General features: G+C 42.2%; 4 protein-coding genes across 4 annotated transcripts; all 4 read right to left on the reverse strand.

The window, feature by feature from the left end:
- Nucleotides 1-15: 15 nt before the first annotated feature.
- On the reverse strand, nucleotides 16-9313 carry LOC145697972 (uncharacterized). The gene is made up of 9 exons (XM_081775179.1): nucleotides 9243-9313; nucleotides 8080-9166; nucleotides 7897-8028; nucleotides 4424-7850; nucleotides 4184-4297; nucleotides 3231-3377; nucleotides 900-3184; nucleotides 580-849; nucleotides 16-536 (listed from the first exon to the last, which is right to left on the reverse strand). The coding sequence occupies exons 1-9, from the start codon at nucleotides 9311-9313 to the stop codon at nucleotides 78-80; spliced, it is 7992 nt and encodes a 2663-aa protein (XP_081631305.1). The 3' UTR covers nucleotides 16-77.
- A 224-nt stretch (nucleotides 9314-9537) lies between these two features.
- On the reverse strand, nucleotides 9538-10764 carry LOC145696394 (uncharacterized). The gene is made up of 3 exons (XM_081773421.1): nucleotides 9827-10764; nucleotides 9646-9756; nucleotides 9538-9568 (listed from the first exon to the last, which is right to left on the reverse strand). Coding segments are annotated over exons 1-2 (507 nt in total). The 5' UTR covers nucleotides 10332-10764; the 3' UTR covers nucleotides 9538-9568; nucleotides 9646-9754.
- A 3601-nt stretch (nucleotides 10765-14365) lies between these two features.
- On the reverse strand, nucleotides 14366-16517 carry LOC145698452 (receptor expression-enhancing protein 5-like). The gene is made up of 6 exons (XM_081775655.1): nucleotides 16400-16517; nucleotides 16255-16360; nucleotides 15347-15420; nucleotides 15009-15183; nucleotides 14703-14834; nucleotides 14366-14661 (listed from the first exon to the last, which is right to left on the reverse strand). Exons 3-6 carry the CDS (start codon nucleotides 15382-15384, stop codon nucleotides 14452-14454), a joined length of 555 nt encoding a protein of 184 aa, XP_081631781.1. The 5' UTR covers nucleotides 15385-15420; nucleotides 16255-16360; nucleotides 16400-16517; the 3' UTR covers nucleotides 14366-14451.
- A 4074-nt stretch (nucleotides 16518-20591) lies between these two features.
- On the reverse strand, nucleotides 20592-24003 carry LOC145696563 (uncharacterized). Its single transcript, XM_081773624.1, has 2 exons — nucleotides 21689-24003; nucleotides 20592-21644 (listed from the first exon to the last, which is right to left on the reverse strand). The coding sequence occupies exon 2, from the start codon at nucleotides 21553-21555 to the stop codon at nucleotides 20677-20679; it is 879 nt and encodes a 292-aa protein (XP_081629750.1). The 5' UTR covers nucleotides 21556-21644; nucleotides 21689-24003; the 3' UTR covers nucleotides 20592-20676.
- Nucleotides 24004-24654: the final 651 nt, after the last annotated feature.

Consider the following 24654-nt stretch of genomic DNA (forward strand, 5'->3'; position numbering starts at 1 on the left):
AGACGCGTGTCAGAATTTTCCAATTCGGAAATATTTATTTATAATCAACAAGTATTGACGCGGCAGAGTCTGGGCAATTAGTTTTCGTTTTTAAGCTTGAGTTCGTTCATGAACTGAATTGTACAGAGGGAACTTATTACATCATCAGTAACGTTGGAAAGGTCTTCGAAGTTAGATATGCGCTTGTAGCCAAAGTTGAGCGGAGAGGAAGCCATTTGCACGAGCTCGTTTTCATTGGCATCGCCAATTCCAATCGCCATTACTGCCGACTTTGATTTGAGATCGCGCGCTGATGCAGAAATATCATCTTGCGATTCGCCGTCGGTAATGACCAGCGTCACTGTTGGAACTTCCCTTCTAGCGCCGTATGTTGGGTTGAGAAGATAATCAGCAGCGTAGCCGAGAGCTTTGCCTGTCCGAGTTCCAGAGCCGGAGTAGTTTATTGCGGAGATGGCGGCGAGAATTTCAGATTTTGTGTTGAAAGTATCGAACCAAAGGACTGGTGAGACTTGGGAGTTGTATCGTAGAACAGCAATCTAAAAGGAAATATGAAAAAACGGCTAGAAGAAAAGGGCTTACATGAGTGAGGGTTTCACTGATCGTGAAATTGCTGACAATATCTCCGACGAAAGAAGTGATGAGGTCGAAATTCTCCTCGCCGATCGACGAAGATGAGTCGATAATAAAAGCCAGGTCCACAGCAACATTATCTTCGCAGGGAACAAAACTGTCGAAGACGCAAAACTTCAACCTGTCAACAAGCTGGTTCACCAGCTTGATCAAATTATCTTCAAAAAGTGACATCAGACTGACAAATTCAAGAGGAACGGAGTTGCCGTCGTCGATGATCTGAATTAAAGAGGAGATTAGCCGACTTGAACTTTCGAAGTTGAACTTACCGGAGGACCGATGAGATCAGCTTTTTCGAGTTGAATAAACTGCGCAACAAAGTTGAAGAAGAGTGGATTGGGCAAGTCCGAGTTTTGGATTTGAATAATTGACGTGGGTCTTGAATTTTCTCTGGCAGCGAAGAAATCGTCCAGATTCATGTTTTCGACGGACTCGTCAGCGAATGCATCATCGAAGGAGTTATCCGAGGAGGAGTCGTAGATGATTCGAACGTTTTCGCTGTCAACAAGTTCAGCAAACTTGAAAATTGTTTTTTCCCCGATAAGAAGTCTTTCGACAACGTTTTCAATGAATTTCTTGATGTACGAGCGCTCATTTCTATCGACAAGTGGATCTGTAAGAATGAAGATGTTCGATTCGTCTGAGCATTTTGGCACACATTGTGGCGGTGGAGTGAGCCATTCTCCATAGACTGGGTCGCAGAGAGCTTCAGATCGGCCAATTAGGTAGTGAGAGTTTATGCAGGAGAACTCGCAGGCGTTGTTGAAGCAAGATGTGATAGTTGTTTCGTTATCGACTGGGCAAGATTTCGGACTGAAGGAGTCTCCGCGGGCGAAGTCGAAGTCTGCGAAAGATGTTGTTTCTGATTCAGTTGTGGTTGTTGTGGGAAGTTCCGTCGACGTTGAAGTAGTTGTAGTAGTCGAAGTCGTTGTCTGTGGAGTTGTCGTGGTCGTGGTTGTGGTGGAGGTCGTGAAAGTGGTGGTGGTGGTGATGGTCGTCGTCGTTGTCGTCGTGGTGGTGGTGGTAGTGGAGGTAGTCGTTGTCGTTGACGTCGTTGTTGGTGTTGATGTAGTCGTGGAAGTTTTTGTTGTAGTTGAAGTTGTGCTAGTTGTTGTCGTTGTAGTAAGAGTGCTAGTTGTTGACTTAGCAGTTGAAGTTGTTGTTGACGTTGATGTTATAATAGCGGTTGTTTCTAAAGCTTTTGAGATTGATGTAGTGCTTGTTTGAGACGTTGTAGTCGTAGTTGTAGATGTAGTAGAAGTTGTTGTTGTTTCACATTGTCTTGGTGTTCTGCAAGGGAAACGTCTAACCGAGTCTCCAGGACAGTCACCAACGCCTTCTCCACAAGTTCGTTTCCGAAGTCTTGTTCCGATTCCACAAGTGACTGAGCATTCGCTTTCATTCGTCCAATCTGACCACGTTGCGCACTTGTCCACTTCGCATTGCTGAGCTTCTGCCGTTTCGCCTTTGCAGTCGCTGCCAGGAGAGCCGTTCATACACGTTCTCTCTCGAGTTTGAACTCCTGGACCACAAGAGGTCGAGCAACTTCCCCAAACAGTCCATTCAGCCCAGAAAGAACAAAGAGGGATTTTCTCGCAATCTCGAGTTTCTAGTGATTCCCCTTTACAATCGTCGGTATTTCCATTTTGACATGTGCGGGAGCGAGTTTGCGTCGTTTCATCTTCTTTCTTTCTACAACCAGAAGGACAGACGGACCAGTCAGACCACTGGCTAAAGTAAGGGCAAGGGACCAACACGCATTTTTTAATTTGCTCAGTTTGCCCATCGCAAGTGTCAGTTTTTTTGCCGAGATGATCCAAGCAGAGTCTTGATCTAGACTTTGTCCCCCGCCCACAGGTTTTTGAACACTCCGACCACTGCGACCAATTTTCGAACTTCGGGCAGACGAACGAGTTGCAAGTTATAAATGACTCGTCTTCGACTTTATCCAAGATTTCTTTCGGGATACCAACGAATCTTCCGCCGCCGCAAGAAGTGCTGCATTGAAGAGATCCACTAGCCCAGCTTGACCATTCGGACCAGATTATTTCCTCGGAGCTTTTCAGGAAAACTGGGACACATTCTCTTTCGATCACACATTCTCTGCTTTCTTCCCATTTCCCGGGGCAAGATAGAGACCCTTGCTCAGCTCCACGGCAACGCCTTTGTCTTCGGGTCACTCCTTCTCCACATGTTGCAGAGCATGGCTCCCAGCTCGACCAACTCGACCAGCCAGGTGCTTCCACACAAGCTTCTTTCATTGCTGCGGCAATCTTCTTTGCAGTTCTCGGAAGTTGATAAGCGTTGTTTATTCGAATGGCAAGTCGCTCACTAGGATCGGAAGCCATTTGATTGAGAACTCCCATAGGAATGTCAGTCCCGATTCCGATGGCAACAACAGCTACGTATCGATTCTTGAGACGAGCAGCTGCTTTTTCAGCTTCTTGAGAGGGAACTCCAGAAGTTACGATGACAAGAATATCTGGAGCGTAGTAGCGATCACCTCCGTAGCCGTGCAAGAAAACGTTCGAGCCAATGAAATCGATTGCTTTCGCTGAAAAAATCAGTTGAAATCATGGAAGAAAATGCTGAGTCAATACCTGTATTGAGTCCTGCGCCGGTTTTAGCGAGAGGATTATCCTGAATAAGTTGCTTGATGTATTTATTCGAGAGCGAATCGCGCAGGTCCCATTTTATCTGCGGCTCCGAGTGATGCTCCACTACTGCAAGTCGCGTCTCATTCAATCCTAATTAAGCAAATTTGAATAATCTCGTATCAATTAAGGGACCCCGCCGACCGAGCTCCGCGCGCGCTTCTCGCCCTTTTTCACTCTCACTCTTCAGCTGGTTTAATTTTTTCGATTATAGTTATTTTTTGCACACTAACTAAACTTTTTATGCTCTTTCAAATACATTTCTTAAAATTTTCATAGCTTATCGTTACGCTGAGTTTGGGCGAAAACATTAGCGCTCTCTTTCAAGTGTACATAAGTCCTCGAAATATTTGGATTGACACTTCGAGACTGCCCTCATTGAAAAGCCCGTGCCTTCTTGCATAAGGCTTACTTATTGAGATTTCCTGGAAGCGATTATTTATCTGATTATCGTGGGATTAATGCGGGTTACCTGGAGCGCTCGGCGTGAAACACGGCTATTTTACACTGTTGGCGCGGGATTCCCGCTGCGCTGGTCAGAAGAACCTTTATAAACCGCTCGATTACGAGAGTTGCATAAATTTCTATTACATCTCAATAAGTAAGCCTTATGCAAGAAGGCACGGGCTTTTCAATGAGGGCAGTCTCGAAGTGTCAATCCAAATATTTCGAGGACTTATGTACACTTGAAAGAGAGCGCTAATGTTTTCGCCCAAACTCAGCGTAACGATAAGCTATGAAAATTTTAAGAAATGTATTTGAAAGAGCATAAAAAGTTTAGTTAGTGTGCAAAAAATAACTATAATCGAAAAAATTAAACCAGCTGAAGAGTGAGAGTGAAAAAGGGCGAGAAGCGCGCGCGGAGCTCGGTCGGCGGGGTCCCTTAAAGGTCGAGTTACCTATGTTAAAATTCCGCAAAAGTGCAGTTATGAAATCAGCATAGTTCTCAAGATGGCCGGGTGTGATGTCGTTGGAAGTGTCGAAAAGAAGCACAATGTCGGATTTCGGACAAACTGAAATATAAATTAAGCTTTCAAAAAATAAGAAAAAATATGATGAGATGAGAATGTTTTGCGTTTTGTCAATTTAGAAAATCACCACTGTTATGTCAGTAACTGCACCAATCACCAAATGAATACCCTCAATCATTTTATTTTTTGCAACTGGTCGGTCGGGAAACAAGCCATAGTTGTTAATTATGTTTTCGAATCTTGTCCGAACATCGCCGTCAAAGAATGTGTTTGTATTTTGAAGATCAATGTCGATGTTGATTTCATTATTGTCACAAGGTGGAAGGTCGCATGACTTCTCCATGTCTAGCTTTATGAAATCAGTGCCGTTTGTGTAGCAGTGGCCAGCGTCGATATCATCTTGATCGCAGGCGTTCCAGCCAAACATGATCCCATTTCCTTTTCCACAAGTTACAGCGTTTAATTCTGGTATGCATGTTCGTAGAAACTCAGCTAGTAGTTTATCATCTTCCTTTAGCTCTTGAATTTTTGTCCATTCTACGTTGCCATTGAGTCTTCTGCTCGATCTCTCTTCACTTTCAATTTCTTCGGAGCTCTCAAAAAAGCCATCTTTTTCTTCGAATTTTTGGACTTCTTCGGCTTCTTCTTCCTCAAATTCATAAATCGGCTCTTCAACCTCCTCAAAACTAGAACCTTCGTCAAACAAGGAATTGGGAATTCTTTTTGAAGCTTCCAATCTATTTTGAGCTTCTTCATTCGCTTCGAATGTGACATCAGAGACCAATATGCTCGGACAAGGTTTTCCAATGTTACAAAATTGTCTTTCTACGAGCTCTCCATTACAGATCGTTCCTTCTGTGCTTTCTGTAAGAGCATCGGTGCAGGATCGTTGCCGAAGCTTTCTAGGCTTGGTCGACATTGTAAATCCATCGAAGCAAGTATGCGTGCATGTTGTCCATTCAGACCATTCGGAGAGAATATCACAGGGCTCGTTTTCAAAGCATTCCCGCTCTTCAACTGCTTTTTCTTCTGGGTCTTTTTCGAGGCATTCATCTTCACCGCCGTTTTTGCAATCTCGGACTCTCTTTTGAATTCCATCGCCACAAGGAGTCGAGCAATCCGACCACTGCGTCCAGAGCGCCCACTCGATACATGGAGGCAAGTCACAAGATTTTTGCTTGAAGCTTTTATCATCGCAGCCTTCATCGCCAACTCGTCCGTTGATACATCGTCTCGCAGAAGTGGTCATTTGGTTTCCGCAAATTTCATTGCACTCTGTCCACTCAGACCATTCTTCCCAGTATGGGCATTCTTGCTCGTTGCAGGGATCATTTTGCGAAGGTTCTTCTGTGCATCCCGCTACTCCGAATTCGCCATTCAAACATTCCCGAACACGAGATTTTGCACCAGTACCACAAGATTTAGTACAAGCGCTCCAGTCTTCCCATTGCGCCCATTTTGGACAGAGTCCGCGGAAACAGTCTTGGAATTCGATTCCTTCGCCTGGGCATTCTCCGATTTCTCCAACACACTCTCTCGTTCTTGATCTTTTTCCATTCCCACAGGTGACTCCACATTCGCTGAAATCAGACCACTGGCTCCACTCTTTACAAGCTTCAGTGTTGCATTTTTCGTTGTCGACAACTTCTCCATTGCAGCCGTTGTCGCCCGGTTTACCAAAGAGGCACTGTCGATCACGAATGCGTACGCCACCGTTGCATGTTTGAGAACATTCCTTCCACTCGCTCCATTCATCAAAACGCGGGCATTCCCTAGAATTGCACTCGTCAACTTTTTCACTAGCTCCGGGGCAGAGTGCGTCAACACCGGCAATGCCATTCATACATTCGCGCTTCATTTTACTCTGTCCACTACCGCATGAGGCAGAGCACGGGCCGTCACGTGACCATTCAGTCCAGCCGGCGCATGCTTTCACCATGCATTCCTCAAACATAGTAGCGTTTCCTTGACATTCAGGGGAAACACTTGGGATACCATTGACGCAATCGCGAAATTGAAAAGTCACGCCCTTGCCGCAAGTCGAAGTGCAAGCTGTTTTCTCTGACCACTCTGTCCAATACGGGCAAATATTTTTCTCGCACTCTTGTGTTTCACTATCTGGACCAAGGCAGCCAGGATCGCCTTGATTTCCAAAGATACAGTTTCTACTTCGAGTTTGAATCTGTGGATCCTCTCCTGTCGGGGTACAGGTCAGAGAACAAGGACTCCATTCTGTCCAAATATTCCAAAACGGACAGCTTTGCTGATTGCAGCTTTGGCTTTCACTTGCATCGTCGTCACAGCCCGCTTCGCCAAGAACACCGTTGATGCAGTCGCGAGTTCTTGTCTCACTTCCGCCTCCGCATGTTTTTGAACACGGTCCGTAATCGCTCCATTCTGTAAATTCCGGACACGGTTGACTGTTACAGGGAACAGTCTTGACCGTTTCCCCTTCGCATTCATGCTCGCCAGGGATGTAATGCACGCAAGTACGAGACCAGGCTGATCTCCCATCGGGCCCGCAAGATGCAGTGCACTCTGATTTAATCCAATCGGTAAGATACGGGCACGGATGAGTGTTGCAAGACTCAGTTTGCGATTTCTCATCCTCGGAGTTGCAGCCCAGCTGACCCCAACTACCATTTAGGCAAGTTCGCTCGCGAGATCTTTCTCCTCCAGAACATGTCGCAGAACACTCGGTCCACTCTCCCCAAGTTTGCCAAGTCGGACAAAGGCCTTCGTCGCAAACGCCTCGTTGTTCACTTCTTTCGGGGCCGCAATCGCCTGGGCGCCCATGCATGCATCTTCTTGTTCGAATCTTTTCTCCGACAAGACACGATTGAGAGCATTGAGACCACTCGCTCCAGTTGCTCCAAGTTGGGCATTGCTGCATGTTGCAGAATTTCATCTGCTGCGGCGAGCCTGGACAATCTTCGGTTTCGCCGTGGAGACATTCACGTGATCTCATATGCGCGCCTCCTCCACATTCAACACTGCAGTCTGACCACTTTCCATACTCAGACCAAATCGGGCACGGAACTCGATTGCATTCTCGCATTTTAGTTTCTTGGCTCATATCGTCACATTTTGACAAGTCGGTCGTTTTACACCGTCGTGACACAATCGTGATTCCAGTATCTCCACATGTAGCAGTGCACTCTCTAATTTCAATCCAGTCTGACCAAGATGATGTTTGAATCGCGCCCCAATCATCAAAAGTTGAGATCAAATTTCTTTGCCCTCTTTTACCACTGCTTGAATTCTGATTAACAATTGTCTCGGAAGGTTCTGGTGGTTCTTCAGTCGTTCTTATACTCGCCGATTCAGCTGTTTCTGGTGATATAAAAGTAGATTCAGTGGTGACGGAAGAAGTTGGTGAGGTCATTGATGATGCTGAGGTAAAAATCGAGCTCGAAAATGTTGGCGAAATTGTTGTCGATGTAGTTGTTTCTTCTGATGTTTCAGGCTGCGTCTTTGCTGATACTCGATATTCTGAAACGTTGCCAGAACAACACTGTCTTGTTCTCCTTTCAGTATCGTAAGATATCCCCATCCACTGGCTCCATTCTGACTGAGGAGGACAGTCTTCATCGAACTGAAAAAGCGCGTAAATCTACAACCATCTTTCTGCTCATCTCTACCTTACACGCGTACGACTCAAAGTTTACACAATCACTCTGATCGCACGATTTAGAGCGCTGTAATCTGCTCGTGGCCGCGAGGCTCCACTTTGTCCATTCTTGCCAGCTGCCGGAACAAGTGCACTGCGCCTCCTTAAAAAAGTACATTTAGAAAGGCGTTCTAGCATTTTTTCGTATACTGACAGTCTGTTTGATGAGCTCAAGTTGATTTTCCGCGGATATTGCTAATTTTTCATCGTATCCATCAATTGACAGTTCTCGGACTCGATTTTGTGTGCATTTTTCTTCATCGCAAGTTCCAAACCATTCTGTCCAGCTGGTCCAAGATGGGCATGTTTCAGGAGAACAGTCTCTTTCTTCAGTTAAATCCCCTTCGCAGTCAATTTTCTCATTATTTTCGCATGTTCTTGTTCTTCTTATGACTCTTTCATCCATATCAACAATCCAGTCGCTCCACTCAGTGAGTTTCGGACAGTATTGAAGCTCACATATGAATATATCATCCCTCGGCCCAATGCACGATGGGAAGCCTGGCGCTCCATTGATGCAGTTGCGGTTCCGTTTGAAAGTTTTAACGGGCCGCGCGTCGCCAGCCGGATTATTCCCTTCGAGCCCGGAGCTCTCTGATGCACCTGAATCGCGTCCTTCTTTCATTTCTTCCGGCTCAGGATCTTCGAGAAGGCTCCATTTAGACCAGTCTGACCAGACTCCGCAATGGTTGATTTCACAGTCAATTAATTCTTCAGCGGCACCGACGCATTTTGCATCTGTATCGCCGAGAATACAGCTTCGACTTCTCCTAAAATTTCCAGGACCAAGGTAAGCTTCCCAATCGGAAAAATCAGTCCACTTCGGACAGTTGACATCTTCACAGCTTTCCAGCTCGACTTCTGGATCATCACAGTCATCAGAATTGTAGCAAGCGACGCGCTCTCGATAAATTCTCGCTTCCGCTTCTTGATGCTGCCATTTCGACCAACTGGTCAATTTTCTTTGCTTTGTCGACTCTCCCTTGCATAGCAAAGGCTCTTCTCCAAAACAGTTTCTCACTGCAGACTGCGTGTATTCATCCACAGCATTCCAACTAGACCAACTCGTCCAGGATCCACAAACGCCGAGCTTTGAACAATCTTTGCGCTCGACTTTGTTCAAGTAATTTCCGCAAAGAGCTCGTATTCTCACAGATAATTGATCCTGACATAAAGACACTCGTTTATAGACGGTTCCGGTGTCTTCATCTTGGATTTTAAAAGCTCCTGTGTGTGTGAGGCTAGAATTATTATCTCCTCGGAGGAGGTATAAAAAATCTTGCTCTAAAAACCCTTTCCTGAAAGAGCCTCGTCAACTTTCCAACTTGACCAGCCAGAAAGATAAGGGCACTCTTCAGGGCAAGGTACAGTCTCATGAGCTTCTCCATTACAGTCAAATTCGGATAAACAGTCTCTCTGTCTTTGAATGTTATTTTCGTCCTTGTGAAATTCCCATGAACCCCATTCAGACCAAAGTATGAGCGGTGAATCCACTAATGATAGTAATGATGATATGATGTAGTTACAAAAATGACGATAATTTTTAACAAAATGAAATGATTGTTATGAAATGTTTGGAAAGAAAAACTTACTGCAAGGTTGATTTTGACATTCCTCTGTCTCTTCGGATAAGCCATCGCAACCTGCAAATTAGATTTCAGCCGATGCAGGTGATATTGTATATAAATACCTTGCGAAAAATTATAAGACGGGTAATTACCGGATTTAGAGCAGTTGCGCGATCGTGAACGTGTTCCTGGACCGCAATCTTCAGAGCACTCTGACCAGCTTCCCCAATTTGACCATTCTGGAGCGCAAAAGCCGCTTATTTCTTGTTTTGAATTTGTAGCTTGGAAAATAAAAACAGTACTTTTTCATCAAATCAAACAAGTTCCTAAGACAAATCTTCTGCTGAACCGAGTCTCCTTCGCACGTAGCTTCGCCAGATCCGCCACAACTTCGCGTTCTCTTCGTTGTGCCGGGACCGCAAGAGACCGAGCATGGCTCCCAAGACGCCCAATCCGTCCATACTGCGCAGATAATCCCGGAATCGCATGGGATTACTTCTTCAGCCTCTCCATCGCAGTTTCCGTTTGAACAGGTTCTTCTCCTTGACTTGTGACCAACAGAACAAGTAGCAGTGCAAGGACCGAACTCGGACCAGGAAGACCAAGTTGGACAGCTAGCTGAGTAGCAATTAGATGTTTCTTTAGCTGAGCCTTGGCATTCTTGCCCTTCTGGACACGATCTGTAGCGGGATTTTTGCCCAACGCCGCATGAAGTTGAACAAGCTCCCCATTCTTCCCAGTCAGCCCATTTTGAAGGACTGCAAGCTCGTTGAAGATCGCCATCTTCGCATGGCTTGAACATGTAGTTCTTTCCTATGCAATTGCCTTGACCAGGCATTCCACCGTTGCAGCCTCGAAATCGCTCTTGCTTCCGGACTTCGCAGTTACAGTCGTGCCAGCCAGACCAAAGATACCATTCTGCTTGCACCTGCGGAGCAGTGATTCGACGTGGAGTTGTATAATTGACCGGACGTCTTGTAGTGCTCCTAAGTGTAGGAGCTGGAGCGTAGGAAATAGTAGAGCACTTGTAGTCCCTCCGAAAGCATTCATTCCTGCTCTGGTCCCAGCAACAGCCGACTAGTTCACAGCCAGAAGGCGATGTTTCCGGACATTTGCTTCGATAGCCTGGGCGGGCGGTACAGCACTTTTCTATCGTTGGAAGCTTCTTGCTGTTGCTGTTGTTAAATATGCTTGTTGATGATGATGATGATGTTGATGGTGGTAATTTGGCCACCGGTTGGAAGACTTGAGGGCGGGAAATATAAGTTTTTGGACTTTTTTGAATTAAAAAATTGTTCAAAAAATGATAATGAAAGCTAATGTTATCGACTTGGTGTTTGACAAATTCTTTTGGTTGATTTTTGAATTCGTTTCTTGAAGGAGAAAATGAAGTAAGTTGAGGTTTTTCGCTGATAAATTCCAAACAGAGGGGAGGAGAAGGGTTTGCGCATCCTTTGCGCTCTGTACATTGAAGAATATTTGCTGAAAAAAGATGGTAGGAGGGAATGATGAAATTATGCAAAACGAACCTTGGAGGATACATGTGCTGCAGCCGACAGCTCTGACTTTACAATTTGTCGGGAATGAAGAAGAGCAACAGAGCTTGTCTTTGTTGCTCAATGAGGTCATGGTGTTTTTATCTGCTCTCCGGAGCTTGTGTTCACACACCAGCAGTATTTACCGCTGCACTGTTTTGGCAGGAAATAGCCGTACTCGTCGCAGTCAGGGGTGTGCTCGTTGCTTTGTCTTGAATGGGATGAAATTCTGACAAATTTTTTTGTGCCGAAATCGCCATGAAAATTGCCGTAGATTTATTTCTCGTGGCTATATAATTCACTACGTTAAAACCTACTTTAGCGCTCTAATTTAAGACCCCCCTCCCTTATGACTTGAATTGTTACGTAACAATTAAGGTGAACTTCTGGAATGTTGCAATTTGTTGCAAGTCAAAATAGTACCAGCACGGCACTAAAGATAAGGCGCTCCGAAATCAATCACGTCTAGTTCCTGTTTTCATCCCTTTGCCTGATCATCCACCAATTCCAGGGGACTTTTTGGAGCCTCTGGCGCTTCGCTGTGCACGGTGGAGTCGATGGGTTGACTCCATTTTCTAGGAAAGGTTAATTTGTGTCGCCAATCCGGCTTAGCGTCGCCATTTACTCTCAGAACTTCGCGATTCATTCATTCGCCATTTCATCAAAATTTGCTTGACAGATTAGAGCAAATTATATAAAAAAAAGTGTCAGAAAAGCAGTATTTTTTTTCTAAAATCTGCTGCTCAAGTTCAAGTCGTAGCACATTTTTGAGGTTCATAACGAGCATGTACGCGGCATTTCTGCTGATTCCAACAAAATTATACGAATTTCGCTTTTGCCAAAAATAAACGTTATGAAAGTTCTAGCGCCGATTTGATTACAGTTATCTCATCTCAGGGAGGAGCTTCTTGTTAACAACGTCAATCAAATTCCACGTAAACTTACGAGATGATGAGGATGATGTCCAGAAGGCGCTAACTTCATTCTGTAGCGCTAGAATTAGAAGACTTCTTTTATACATTCACTATTTTTTTCTTCGTTTCTTCTTTTCTTCGTTTTCTTATCTCTTATTTCTTTCTATTTTTCCCTCTGTTTTTGATCAAGAAAAAGTACGATGCAACGAGAAAAAGGTTCAAAAAAGGTCTCTTGACTCGGTATTAGGACGTAATAAGTTGTTGCGTGAAACGACCACTCGACGGGAAAACTGGGGGGTTGTCTCGGGCGCCATCACTCTAGCGCGGCGCAAATTCTACCGCGTGTTCTTCCCGTAACACATCTGTTCCACAACAAAGATCAGTGCCGCCGTCAATTGAACATGTTATGGCATTCAATAAAGCGATATTTTTTGATGAAATGGAAACGCGGAAGTGACACTTAGTATAACGACTTTCTCGAGGGTGTAAATGATACTGTATTTATTGGATTTTACAGTATCAGAAAATAAATATTTGTAGTATGAGCTTTCGTTTACAGTTAGGGTTAGGGTTTGAACACCATTTTATCACATAAATGGAGTAGAATTAGAATAAGAGATAGTGAACTTTTTCCACTTCAGAATGATCAAGTGTTTGACACTTCTCAAATTCTTGTCAAGCTCCTTATGCTCAGTTTACTAAGTTCGTAACAAGCGCATCTAATATCATTAAATGATCCTCTTTTTCATATTTCTCAGCCTCGTAACTATAGAAAATCGAAGACTGTCAAAATCTCAAAAGAATTTTTGATGATCAAATAGATCGAAAATAGTCCGAGAAATTCCAAAGTAGATATTTTGCGCTTGTTTATTTTGAAGACAAAAAATAACTGGATTTTTCTCGTATCCCTTCGCATTTCCTGCGTGATCGACTATTTACTGTAAACTTCATTCATTTTGGAATCTGATACAATCAACTACCAGCTGGTGAAAAGAGAAAAATCGCGGTCATTTTCCGATAAGTTCTTTTAGCCAGCTCTTGAAGCGTAAATGCCCGCAACTTCCGCCTTATTCCCTTTGATAAGCTGAAGGCCCAACCACTACTTTAATAGATAGTCCTTATATTTCGTCAGCAAAGAGAGACAGTGTTTCAGTAATTCTAGCGCGTCGCACATCCGTTTTTTCTTTATCGCGACGCAATCTGCTGATTTATTTGACCAAAGCGATTCCAATAAAATTAATTCGACTCCGGTTTTTTGAAGATTTCGGGAAATCACACGCTATAAAATCATAATAACTGGCACTTTGGTTGATTTTATGTGATTTGGGAGATCAAAACTTTGATTTCTGCATCTGTTCGAACAATTCGAATCCTTCTTTTTTAGTCGTTACTTTTTTATGCGTGGGAAAATCTCATTTCTAAAGCAAAATTCTGTGCACTTTTTTTTTTGATGAATTATTCTGAATAATGATGCTTCATTGACTTGCTCGGTATTTTCAGCGGTATCAAACAGTCATTTGAAGATTTCTTTTGATTCTTTGAGGCTCAATTTTGACCGCAATTGACCATGAATTTGCATAACACGGTTTTCTGGACCTCTCGCCGTTAAGATTTTAATTACGTCCCCTGAAGTAGCCGCTCAACCCTGCTTGTTCACGTCTGAATCCCAAATGACGAAATAAATACAGTAATTGATCCTCGTTTTGGAATCCTTTTCGACCGCCCTTGAATCCCAAAATCTACGGTATCCGGTCATAAAGCCACAATGTTTTATTGAAAGATTTTTTCGTAATTTAAAATAAAAGGTCGTCGATAGCATGGTAACCAGTAGAACAAGTGCTGCAAGAGCAACGAAAGCAGAGTAGGAAGCAAATTGCGATGGACCGGAAATGAAACTTCGATGCTAAAAGATTCGATAAAATTTTGAGGCCAATCTCTTTGTAGAAAAGCAGTCTTCCTTGATTTCAAAATCACAATTTATCTGATAGAGGATATACATGCAATTGTATTTAGTAGTCCACAATGATAGTTACCTGACAGAAACTCCCAGTAAACTCATCAAGGCATCTGCAAATCTGCACTCCATCAACTATCTCCGAAAATCCTCCATTTAGGCAGTGAAGTTGTCTAGGCATGGTTATTCTCAATTTAGCCTCGTTGTCTTTTGGATGTTTCGTAGAACTGATGAAGAACACAACGCATCCAGTGCTTTTTATAGAGGCGCGAGTATACGCCAGGCGTGCGACGTAATCTACTACGTAAACGTAGCGTTAGAATAATTCATTATACGGAGAATTCTTCGAGAGGAAAAGTTGATGACCCCATTGTCGGAATAATTTCAAGTATTAGCAACAAAAGAGTCCATACTTTCGATTCCTAGTCATGAACTATATCATTTTGAAGTGCATATAAATAGCTATTGCTTTTATCTTTTAAGCCAACTATTATTTTATTTCAACTTTAGTAGTAACATCGATGGACAGGCATTGATTTATCATTTTTTCACTGTTTAGTCTTCTTTGAGCAACGCATCGGAAGCAGCTTGTTTCGCAACTTTTTCGGCTTCTCCGGCAGCATCGGCGAGGAGCTTCTTGGATCGATCAAACGCCTGGTCGAGTTTGCCTTCGTTCTTGAGGAACCAGGGGAGGATTACGTGGGAGTAAATGAACTGCGAGCCGTTCGCCTGGATTGGAGCCATGCACCAGACAAAGAGGAGCATCTTGAGATCGATTTAGAGGCGATTTAGGATTTTTACCGTACCTTTGCGAGGTAGTAGAAGGGGAACCAGCTGAGAATCAAATCTGTGAAGAATTCCGCGACGGAGAATACTCCATAAACGACCCAATAAGTGAGCCATTTTGTATCGTCTTCTTTGTTGCTTGATTCCAGCGCCTGAAATTGTAATGAATCGAGCTGGTAATTGTGAACTTTGCGATGAAAGGGGATAGAAATGACTGATCAAACACAGCAAGATTTGACGTCGATTTGGCAAACAGAGGAAATTTGTTCGTTATTCATGGGTTGGGTTAGTCATGCCGGGTCTTGGAGACATGGAAGAGGAATCACCTTGATAGATTTGTAGGCAGGGTAGGCAAAGGCGATGCAATTGACCACGAGGGGTGCAAGTGTAGTCATAATCAATCCCATGGCGATAAATGCTCCTCCAAGGCCGATGAATTTACGCTGAACTTTGGTCTTCTGCTCGACAGCTGTGAAGATTTCGTCGATTTTGCCGGGAGTCCTAAAAAGAATATTAAATTATGAAGCAAAAGGCGAAAACAAAAGCGCGATAATTTCATTTTATACGGCCATCTGTTGAGTTTCTCTTTTATTATCAAGCTTTTATTACTTATTCTTTCGTAATAATTTTCTTATCTACTCTCTTGAAAAAATGGCCTACTTACCGCAAGAACTGGTCGATCTGGTTCAAATACGCCACCATCGTGCTTCTTGGCCGTATTCTCAGTAAGTATTTACTCTGAAATAAAAATATTGAATTTATGCCGCGATGAATAACCACTCCGCGAAAAAATTGCGATTTTTGTCGCGCAGAAATCAAAAATCAGAAAAACGCTGATTCGCAATAATGATTGTTTGGCTCTCTCTTTTTCTTTTGCTGTTTTTATAATTTTTTAGTCTCTTGGGGGTGTTACATAATTGATAGTTTCGTTCTCGTCATTATTATTTTTCTCATTTCAAAGTATCGATCGAATATCAGGGATTTCCTAAAAGGAAAAAGACAAGGAAGTAATTTTGGCCGCACGTAGCCCCCCGGGGCGCATCGAATCTGGCTCGAGGCGAGTGTGACTTGTCTCTCGTGAATTTCTCCTCGTGAACGATTTGAAAGCCAAAAGCGTCGCTGACAAAAACAGCGGAGGATACGTGAGCTCCTGTGGCGAAGAATAATCTCTCTTTAGATACAGTCGCGTGCTGAAAATGAGTCTTATTCAAAATCAATTCAGAAGAAAGAAATTCGTACGAAGCTGTTAGAAAACACGCTCGATGGGTGTTGCATAACTGTGTATTACATAAGAACTGTATGATTTATGAGCCCTGTCGTCTACTTTATAAAATCCTTATTTTCAGATAAAATACGGAAAGTCAAAAAGAAAGAAGATTTTCATTGTATAAGTTTCTCTAACTCTTCTGATTTTATGGCGCAAAATAAAGGCCAGAAGAAATGCTAAAAAACATCGTAAATATATTTTTGACGCCGGTGGTAATTAGTAAATTTTGATTTCTGGCGAGTAGACTTACCCTACTTTTACTTTTTCCCTTATTTCAATTCTCGAAAGTAGCGCTCTGTATTCACCTTTGCGAGGATGAAAGTGAAAAGGCCCCGAAATGACCATACTCGAGTTGAAGTCGTCTTGCGATCGCTGTCGGTCCCATGGGACTCTTCTTGTTGTGCCTCCTCCCTGAATGAAATGAGAGCTGTATCGTCACGTGACACGAACCTGTCGGAAAGATCACTGTCCGACGCGTCTGATAGAATCGTACAAGAAAGATCTGACCCAGACGCATCCGAAAATGCCGAGCAATTACTGTAACTAATCCCTGCGTTTTCAAACTCAAACTGTCATTAATATACTGTAGCTCCAATTCTTTGAACTCGCAGTCCCTTCGATCTCGATCCCTTCTTCTTAAAAAGTCTCTCTACCTTCCTTTCCTTTCTCGCTTTCAATCATTTTACAAGAAGATCCGGCGCATTTTATAATATCAAGCCGACAAATTGTGGGAGCCGCTCGGGGGTAAGTGGCCTAGCTAGTATCATCAACTGCTCCATTCATCCGAATGAATAACAACGTTTTCAACAGCCCCGTTCAAGGGCAGAATTTCCCACTCTCTCTCTTTCTCCACTTTATCTTTATCTTCCCACCTGACAAAGAAAACAATAATTCTTTTTCATAAACTGAAGTTCAATGAAAAAATAGTCATCTAAAAAAGCTGCGAGAGAGTTAAATTTCTTATTGAACTCTTCAATTATTACTTCAATTTAGATAACAGTGTGGCAAAACATATTGTAAAAAATCCACTTCGAATATTCATTTAGAATTTTTTATATATTTTCTCTCAATCAATGACTGGTGCAAACAGATTATTTCTTTTTATTCTGGAATGAGCTGAATCGTGTAAGCAGTAGGAAAGAGGTACCACTTGTTCTCCTCCATGTTTCCGAACTCTTCGTTCACCAATTTGCATTTTATTCCATCTTCTTCCAAAACGGTGCTTGAGGTCGTGTTGTTTATGTAACAGATGTGTTCGTGGTTGGTGTAGTAGGTAGGTAAAATTCAAAATCAAAATCATTGAATGAGTGTGCGCTTCGCGCTTGAATTGAAGGAAACTACTTCTTGGTATACTTTATTGCATATTCTGTCCAAAATAATAAGAGTTACGAAATTTAAAATAATTTTTATAGTAAAAAAAATCTGAATTTTTGTAACTGCGTTACAAAATTGTAACGGCGTTACAAAATTTTGCATTTCATGCACCCTACAATACACTCAAAAGGGTCGAGAGGCCGGGTTTTTTTAAACGATTTCATTCTCATATTTTTAGTCAATTTACAATTGGCAAATCGGAAGTATTGAGTAATGGAAGATATATTCTTAGCAACCTTGAAGTTCATGAGGTACTGAGGAACAAACAGGGTCGTTTCATTCTTAAATCCATTATAATGGGTCGTTGGGGGGAGGAGGGTTTAGTTATCAAAAAGGTTAGAAGAGAGCAGAGGAACAAAAAAGGTTCGACCCCCACGAGCAGACAGAAACCGAAGTCATCTTTGCACGCCGTGAGCAAGCCTTTCCTTTTCTGAAAAAGGGGTTTTAAGAAAGAGGGGGTGAAGGGAAGAGAAAGAGGGGGCGTAAAGAAGAGAGGTTGAAAAAGGTCGGGCCCCCACGAGCAGACAGAAATCGAAGTCTTCTTTGCACGCCGTGAGCAAGCCTTTCATTTTTCGAGATATAAAGGGTTTTAAAGGGGGTCTGATCATCAAACTTTTATGAAGAAGTTGGTCCTAAATTAAAGGTTGATCCTGATATTATTTCAGTGATTTATTTTCTTGATTATCCCCTGAGAGAATTTGATTCTTCATTTAAAAATAGACCAAACTCGGTCTCCAATCAGAATACGAGAAAAGGGGCGCTAAAGACAAAAATCCACTCCATCCGCTCAAAATCCACTCCATCCACTCAAAATCCACTCCATCCACTCAAAATCCACTCCAAAGTAGATTTCACAGGTTGGAGTGGAGTGGAGCGAATGAGTGGATACTAAAAATATAGGCTGAGGGAGTGGAGTGGAGTGGATCCACTCCGCTCACGCTCCACTCCACTCCGCTCAAAATCCACTCCATCGCTCAGCAAAATTGGAACCCTGGGCTCCACACTCCTAAAAAACCAAAAATTACAAAAAAGACAAATCAAGGGGGCGCACTGACTATGTCAGGAATGTCAGGAATGTCAGGAATGTCAGGATTTTTCAATTTAGGGGTATAAGATGTGGGAAATTATTCCAAAAAAAATTTTTTTCGAGCAGTGAGAGTTGGGCCCCGCCAACCCAATGAGTTTTCTACCAGAAAATGCATGCGTAAGGGCCTTTAGGCCCTTATACATGCCCAATATCGTCGAATCTTTTTTTCCTGATTTTGGCCAAATCCTGACATTCCTGACATTCCTGACATAGTCAGTATCCTCCAAATCAAGCTCTTACTTCAACAATTTCATCTATTGCTTTTCTTTGACGACTATCGAGTGGTTGGTAAAGAAGTGTCCACGCAGTTTTCCAATCGCAGAAAAGAAAATAATAAAGATTATATGCAAAATAACCATCTCCAGTCGCGCCTTGAGCATGAATACTGAATCCTGGCGTCCCAGCAGCTTCATTTTGTAAAAATTTAAATTCTCAAAAAACTTACCTAGGGCTAAACATTTTTTGTATTTTGATCCTCTTCTGGCGTACCCCATTCTTCGGTAGCCTTCTCGTCCGGTATCTTCCATAACGAGCCCGAAGTCGATAATTTTCGGAATTCCACCAACAATCAAAATGTTTTCTAATTTCAGATCGCGATGCCAAATTCCACGACTCCACAAATATTCATGTCCATCCAAAATTCCACTCGCGATCTTCTTTCTAGTTTCTAGACCAATTTTTTCTTCCTTCAACAAACTCCTCAAATTCTCCTCTCCTTTTTCCATGATCGTAATCCACCCCAAACAATCTTTTCTTTTCTCGTCTCTGCCGTGAAACAGCTCAATATTGACAAAGTTGTAAACAACGTTCTGATGGATGGCATTTGATTTTCGCACTCTGATGATCCTTCGTTTTCCGATTCTTCTTTTGCTGGTTCAAATTCTCAAAAAACCTTTAAAATATATTTCAAGCCCGTTTTAACCTTTCGAAAGATGTATCTCACAAGTAAAACCGTCATTTTCAAATTCCTCGGTAAAAATAAACGGATCAAAAACCTGCACTCGCACAACTACATCAAAACCGTCGAAATTTTCAGCTAGAACAATCGCTTCTCCTCCTCGCGAAAGCAGCTTCTCTTCCAAATCTTCATCTAATTGCCAATCACCAGACTCTTCCTTCAAGGAAGTTCCTTGATCTCCCATCGTCCAATCTTCTCATCAATAAGAGACGGCTTTTGTTCAAGAATTACTTTTTGAAATTCTGACTGCTCAAACTCCTCAAGTTTTATATCATCCCTGTTGTAAATCGTTCCACGGCCTTTTTTATCAAATTTTATAAATTAGCTGCAAGAGAGTTTATTATTAAATAGTCTTGGAAAAAAAATGTAAATATCTGAGAAATAATTGAGAACTTCTATCTATCAAAAAATAATTCTAAAGAGCAGTAACGAAGAGAAACAAACGAGTCGATTAAATAGCCGCATAGGTAGTATACTGTGCTGGTGAAATTATTTGATTGATGATACAAAATGACATTGAAGATGAAAATGATTCCAGCCAGTCAGTTCGTGAGCTCCCCAGAATAGCCAGCAAGAAAGACCTTCACAGAAAGGTAACTTATGTTCGCTCATAGAATGAGGGATGAAGGATGTTATTCAGAAACAGTTTACAAGGCAAAACAGCTGGAAGAATCTCTCTCTTGCATGATTTATTATTTAAATTTTCCAAAATCTAAAATTCACTGCACAACTTTTTTATAACTTAAAAATGTCTTCAACTGCTTGATTTTACAACATATTCTGGAATAAGCTGGATGGTGTAAGCAGTAGGATGATGAAATTACTTGTTTTCCTCCATGTTTCCGAACTCTTCGTTCACCAATTTACATTTTATTCCGTCATCTTCGAAGATCGTGCTTGATGTCCTGTTGTTAATGCGCCAGATGTGACCGTAGTCGGTGTAGTATAGATTCTTTTGCGGAATGCGGAGGACTAAAAGAGGCTCATTTAATAGTTGCATGAAATACGATTCTCCTTCATATGATGCTAATATTTGATCAAATGACTTGAGCCAAAGCCAATTTATAATTAACGAAAACTAGAAAAAACTCATTTCTATGGATCTTGCATGAATGTTTATAAATAATTATAGTTTGCCAAACGTTTTTACTTGGAAACTGCGAGCCGCCTGCAATCTTGGTTTTCTTGAAAAAAAAACAAACAATACCGAAATATGGCCGAAATTATGATTTTTTCAAAGAAAGTTTTTCAGAGGAAATCGCCGAACAGAGAAAATTTGAATCCAATTTGAAATTTTGACAGTCGAGCTTAGGCGCTTCCGCACTTCATTTGCTTGAGTTTTCGGGTGACGAGCATTTGTCGCTGTCGCTGGATGAGTCTGGTCAATTTGATTGGATCGTAGTCGGCGTCGGGCATGCAGACGAAAGAGTCGGTGAAGGAGATGAGAGAGGCGAAAAGGCCATTCAATTCCTCGCAGGCGTCGGCGGAATCGACTGGTGCGACGAAAGTGGTGTGGTCGTTCGAGCCAGCGGGGTAGGTGCAGGGATCGGTGGAAGACAAGGAGTTGAGCTTTTGCATCTTGGCGAAGAAAGCGTTGAATCGAGCGACCTTTTTCGAAGCGAGGACAGAATTGGCGCCGAGGCCGGGAAGAGCAGCGTAGAAGTCGTCGACACGGACGGCAACGTCGGTGGCAGCGGCGTCGATCTGCGCCCAAGCATCGGCGGGAGTAGGAGCGGCATCACCCGTTTCGGTTCCAGCGCCGCCGTCAAACACGATGTCGATCTCGAAGCCTTTGTACTGCATCATTCCGTCGGCGTTGAAAGTGATCGTCGCGGTGTTTCCAGTGACAGTTCGCCTTGTAAAACCATTTCTGTTTATTTCGACACCAGTGCGTGGACTGAGAGAGTGTTCCTTCCTTGCCGACGCGGCAACGTCTCGTTTTCGTCGAAGAGTGCTGGGATCGGAATAGCCACAGTACCTCGCTACGTTACCTGACCCATCGATGATCTCGAGATAATCGTACGAACAATTATAATTATATTCAACGGCAAATTTTTCGCGACCAGATCGAACTCCGTGACCGACGAATCCAGCAAGACGTTCCAGGTACACACCATGTCGGCGTAATAGTATGGGCCAATCATGGGAGGGACGATCGTCTGCTCGCTTGTAATCGTTCCGCCGCATGTTATACCGTGGGAGCTGGCGTAGTCGCCATAAGAGACATACGAGTCATAGGCGACGGCGGAAGCAATGAGGCTCTTGGCGACGAGGATCTTAACAAAATTATCATTTTTTCATTTTTCTTTACAAGATTTACCTTCATTCTCGTCCCACTTTCAGATTTTTAATCAGCTTGTCAGACTCGTTTTTGAATCTGAATTCGATCGAATCCGCCGCGTTTTTATGGGCCATGATTCTTGAGCTGTCGCGAGCGGGCGATAGTAAGCAAGTAAGGTACTTTCACGAGCGGTTCCAAACGCGTTGCCAACCAGGCTTGTCTAGTTAGAAAACAAAGTGTAGAAGAGAAAATAGACAGCAAATGAGTAAGCAATTCAGTCAGTGCATTTTTGATGAAATGTATAAATTTTAATCCAAATTAAAAATATTAACGCTCTTTCAGACCCTGACTCTGATTTTCCACACAGACTCGTCAGCGAAAAAAAAATACAAAAAAATATTGATTTTTCTTGTTCAAAAATTCTCTTTATCAAATATGGTGTTTATAGAAATTTCCATTACCGAAGAAAAAAAGCTGAGGGAAACGGTCGGCTACAATAGCCCGTTTATTCTTTACAAAACTGAATGTAAAAATTTGTCTCAGAAATATTTACTTAGCGAATAATCGAGAGACTTTACTTGATACCCCGGTGCGCCTGGCCCTATTTAAAGAGAGGTGGATTCCCGCTGAGTTTTTGTGCGCAAACAGATAAACAGACCGATTTTTATCATCAATATTGTCTTAATGCGACTCAATGAATTTTTTCTTATATAAAAAAACACGAGCTTTTTAATGAGCTTAGTTTTATTATGAAATCGATAATATTTGAGGCACTTTAGTGGGCTTGAACTTGAGCTTCTGTGTACCGCTGTAACTCTCCTCCAAAATAAGCTAAAATAAATATTCGAATTGATTTAAAAAGAGGAGAAAAAGTTACGTATGTCTACTAATTTTCATGAAAATTCAAGCATTTTGAGCGAGTCGATCGGCGAAGATGAGTGTTGTGCGCGCTCACAAAAATAAGGTCAACTTTGAGCGCTAGAAAAAGGGGTTAACCATGAACATTTTATAATTTTTAAACGTTTCCACGGCGGTTCAAGCGATTATCTAAATTTCTGTTAAATTAGAATTTTGATATCTATTCTACTTCTTCCCAAAACTAAACGTCGAAAATTTCCGATTTTGGGGCTTTGAAGCGCCGCGCTCATCACTTTTCGGCACCGGAAGACGGAAATAAGGTTTTTCCGGGGTTTTCGAACACGCTGAATTAATTTAACTATAAATAAACTTGATTGGAAAAATTTTACACTTTTGTCTAAATTGGATTAAATTTGTCCTAAGGAAACTGTTCCATTTATGTTGCATCTCTTCAAATTTCAAGGCGCAAAAATGATGAATAGCTTGAAGACTCGGCGTCCCTGGCAAAAAAATAGACTGATAATGAACGCCAACTTGGCGAATATACGATTATGGTGTAAATACTGACTCCAATTAGGCTATAAACATGGAACGCAAATTTACGAAAGAACATCGATCGACTAAATCGAGGTCAGTCTATTTTTTAATTTCTCGTCTTTTAAGGGTGTCCCCAACGATCGAGGCCGAGATTGTCTAATTCGGTGACTCAAATTTTTCTTTTTATTTAGGAAATTCCGATTCCGAACCATTTTTTAGATCTTCAATATCTGTTAAAATATCCATTGTCTGAGGATCATTTTTATATATTTTGTCAAGGGAGTTACGCCACGTGATGACCCGTGACAGAGCTCTGAAAGTGGCTTATTTTGACCAAAAAATTTACTTAGAAAAAATTCGCGAAATTTTTGACTTTTCGAAGTCGACAGATTCATATGAATGAGGGCTCTATAGATAGCTTATACAAAGCTGAATCAGTAAAAAATAGTTTCGATGGAATATTTAGCTACTTAGAGGCGCTACAGAGCATAGAAAGTCTTAAAAATAGACAAAATCAGTCGAAAAAGTTTTTGTAAAGAAAAAATCTACAAACTTTGACAACATCAGATGCCTGTACTAGAGGTTGTAGTTAAGGGTACAAGAAAGGTTTTAAGAATAAGATCGGTGAAATATATCAGAGGGAAAAAAAGTAGATCGACTTTGAAAATGACCCAAAAGTGGTTTTTTCGCGACTATCAATGTCTTTAGGGTTATTTTTAGAGGTGATTGAATTACCGTGATTCGCCTTTTAAAATTTAATTTCCATACTAGAGATTGCTCATAAAAAATGGGCTTCAAAAAATGCCCCTCACTTCTAAGATAGCTAAGCCCGAAAATAAGTAGTTCGAGCTCAAAGTTGGCCAAATCAGGGGGGATCCCTTAATGGTAGAACATCAAATCGAACCGGCGCGCCTCGCTCGATCAGCGCCCCACCGTGACCTACTTTTCAGAAAACCGTAACTTCTGTCACTTTCTCCTATTTTTTAGCTCACGATTTCGCTAATTTTCAGTATGCAAGTAGAGAAGGCTTCAATCATCTACACTCAAAAGAAAGTTTGTAAATAAGTTTATCCTTTCAGAAGTTACGGTCTTTTGAAAAGTGGGTCACGGTAGGACGCGGAACGAGCGAGGCGCGCCGCTTCGAAATGATGTTCTACCCTTAACCCTACGACGACAAACCGAAATTTCACCCACCGATGACAATTGTGCCATATATGGCAAATTTGTCGTCGTAAGGTTAAAAGTCTTCGCCCCTGTATTATAGGATTTTTTAGGAGAGTTCATTAGGCTAAAAATCCAAATCTTTAAAAAAAGTGGTATTGGAATACCTAAAAACCTTTGGGGGATCCTTAGAAGCTTCATTTTCTTCATAATTAACCAGATTGTTTACGACAGCAAGTGTCGCAAGCACAAGTACCACACCGTAAGCAAACCAAGGTATATTATGGCTCGCCACGGGCACGTTCAGCGTTCCAAATGAACCCCCGCGTCTAGTGTTAATTTAACACTGTTAAACATTTCGACTTTGTCTAAAATTTAGACGCGTCAGCCTAAGTAGAAGAATTTTGATTTTTTTGTTATTTGTTGCGCAAAATCAAATATTGGATATT

The sequence above is a fragment of the Oikopleura dioica genome, chromosome 2 (genome assembly GCF_907165135.1).
Source record: "Oikopleura dioica chromosome 2, OKI2018_I68_1.0, whole genome shotgun sequence".
NCBI classification, from domain to species: domain Eukaryota; kingdom Metazoa; phylum Chordata; class Appendicularia; order Copelata; family Oikopleuridae; genus Oikopleura; species Oikopleura dioica.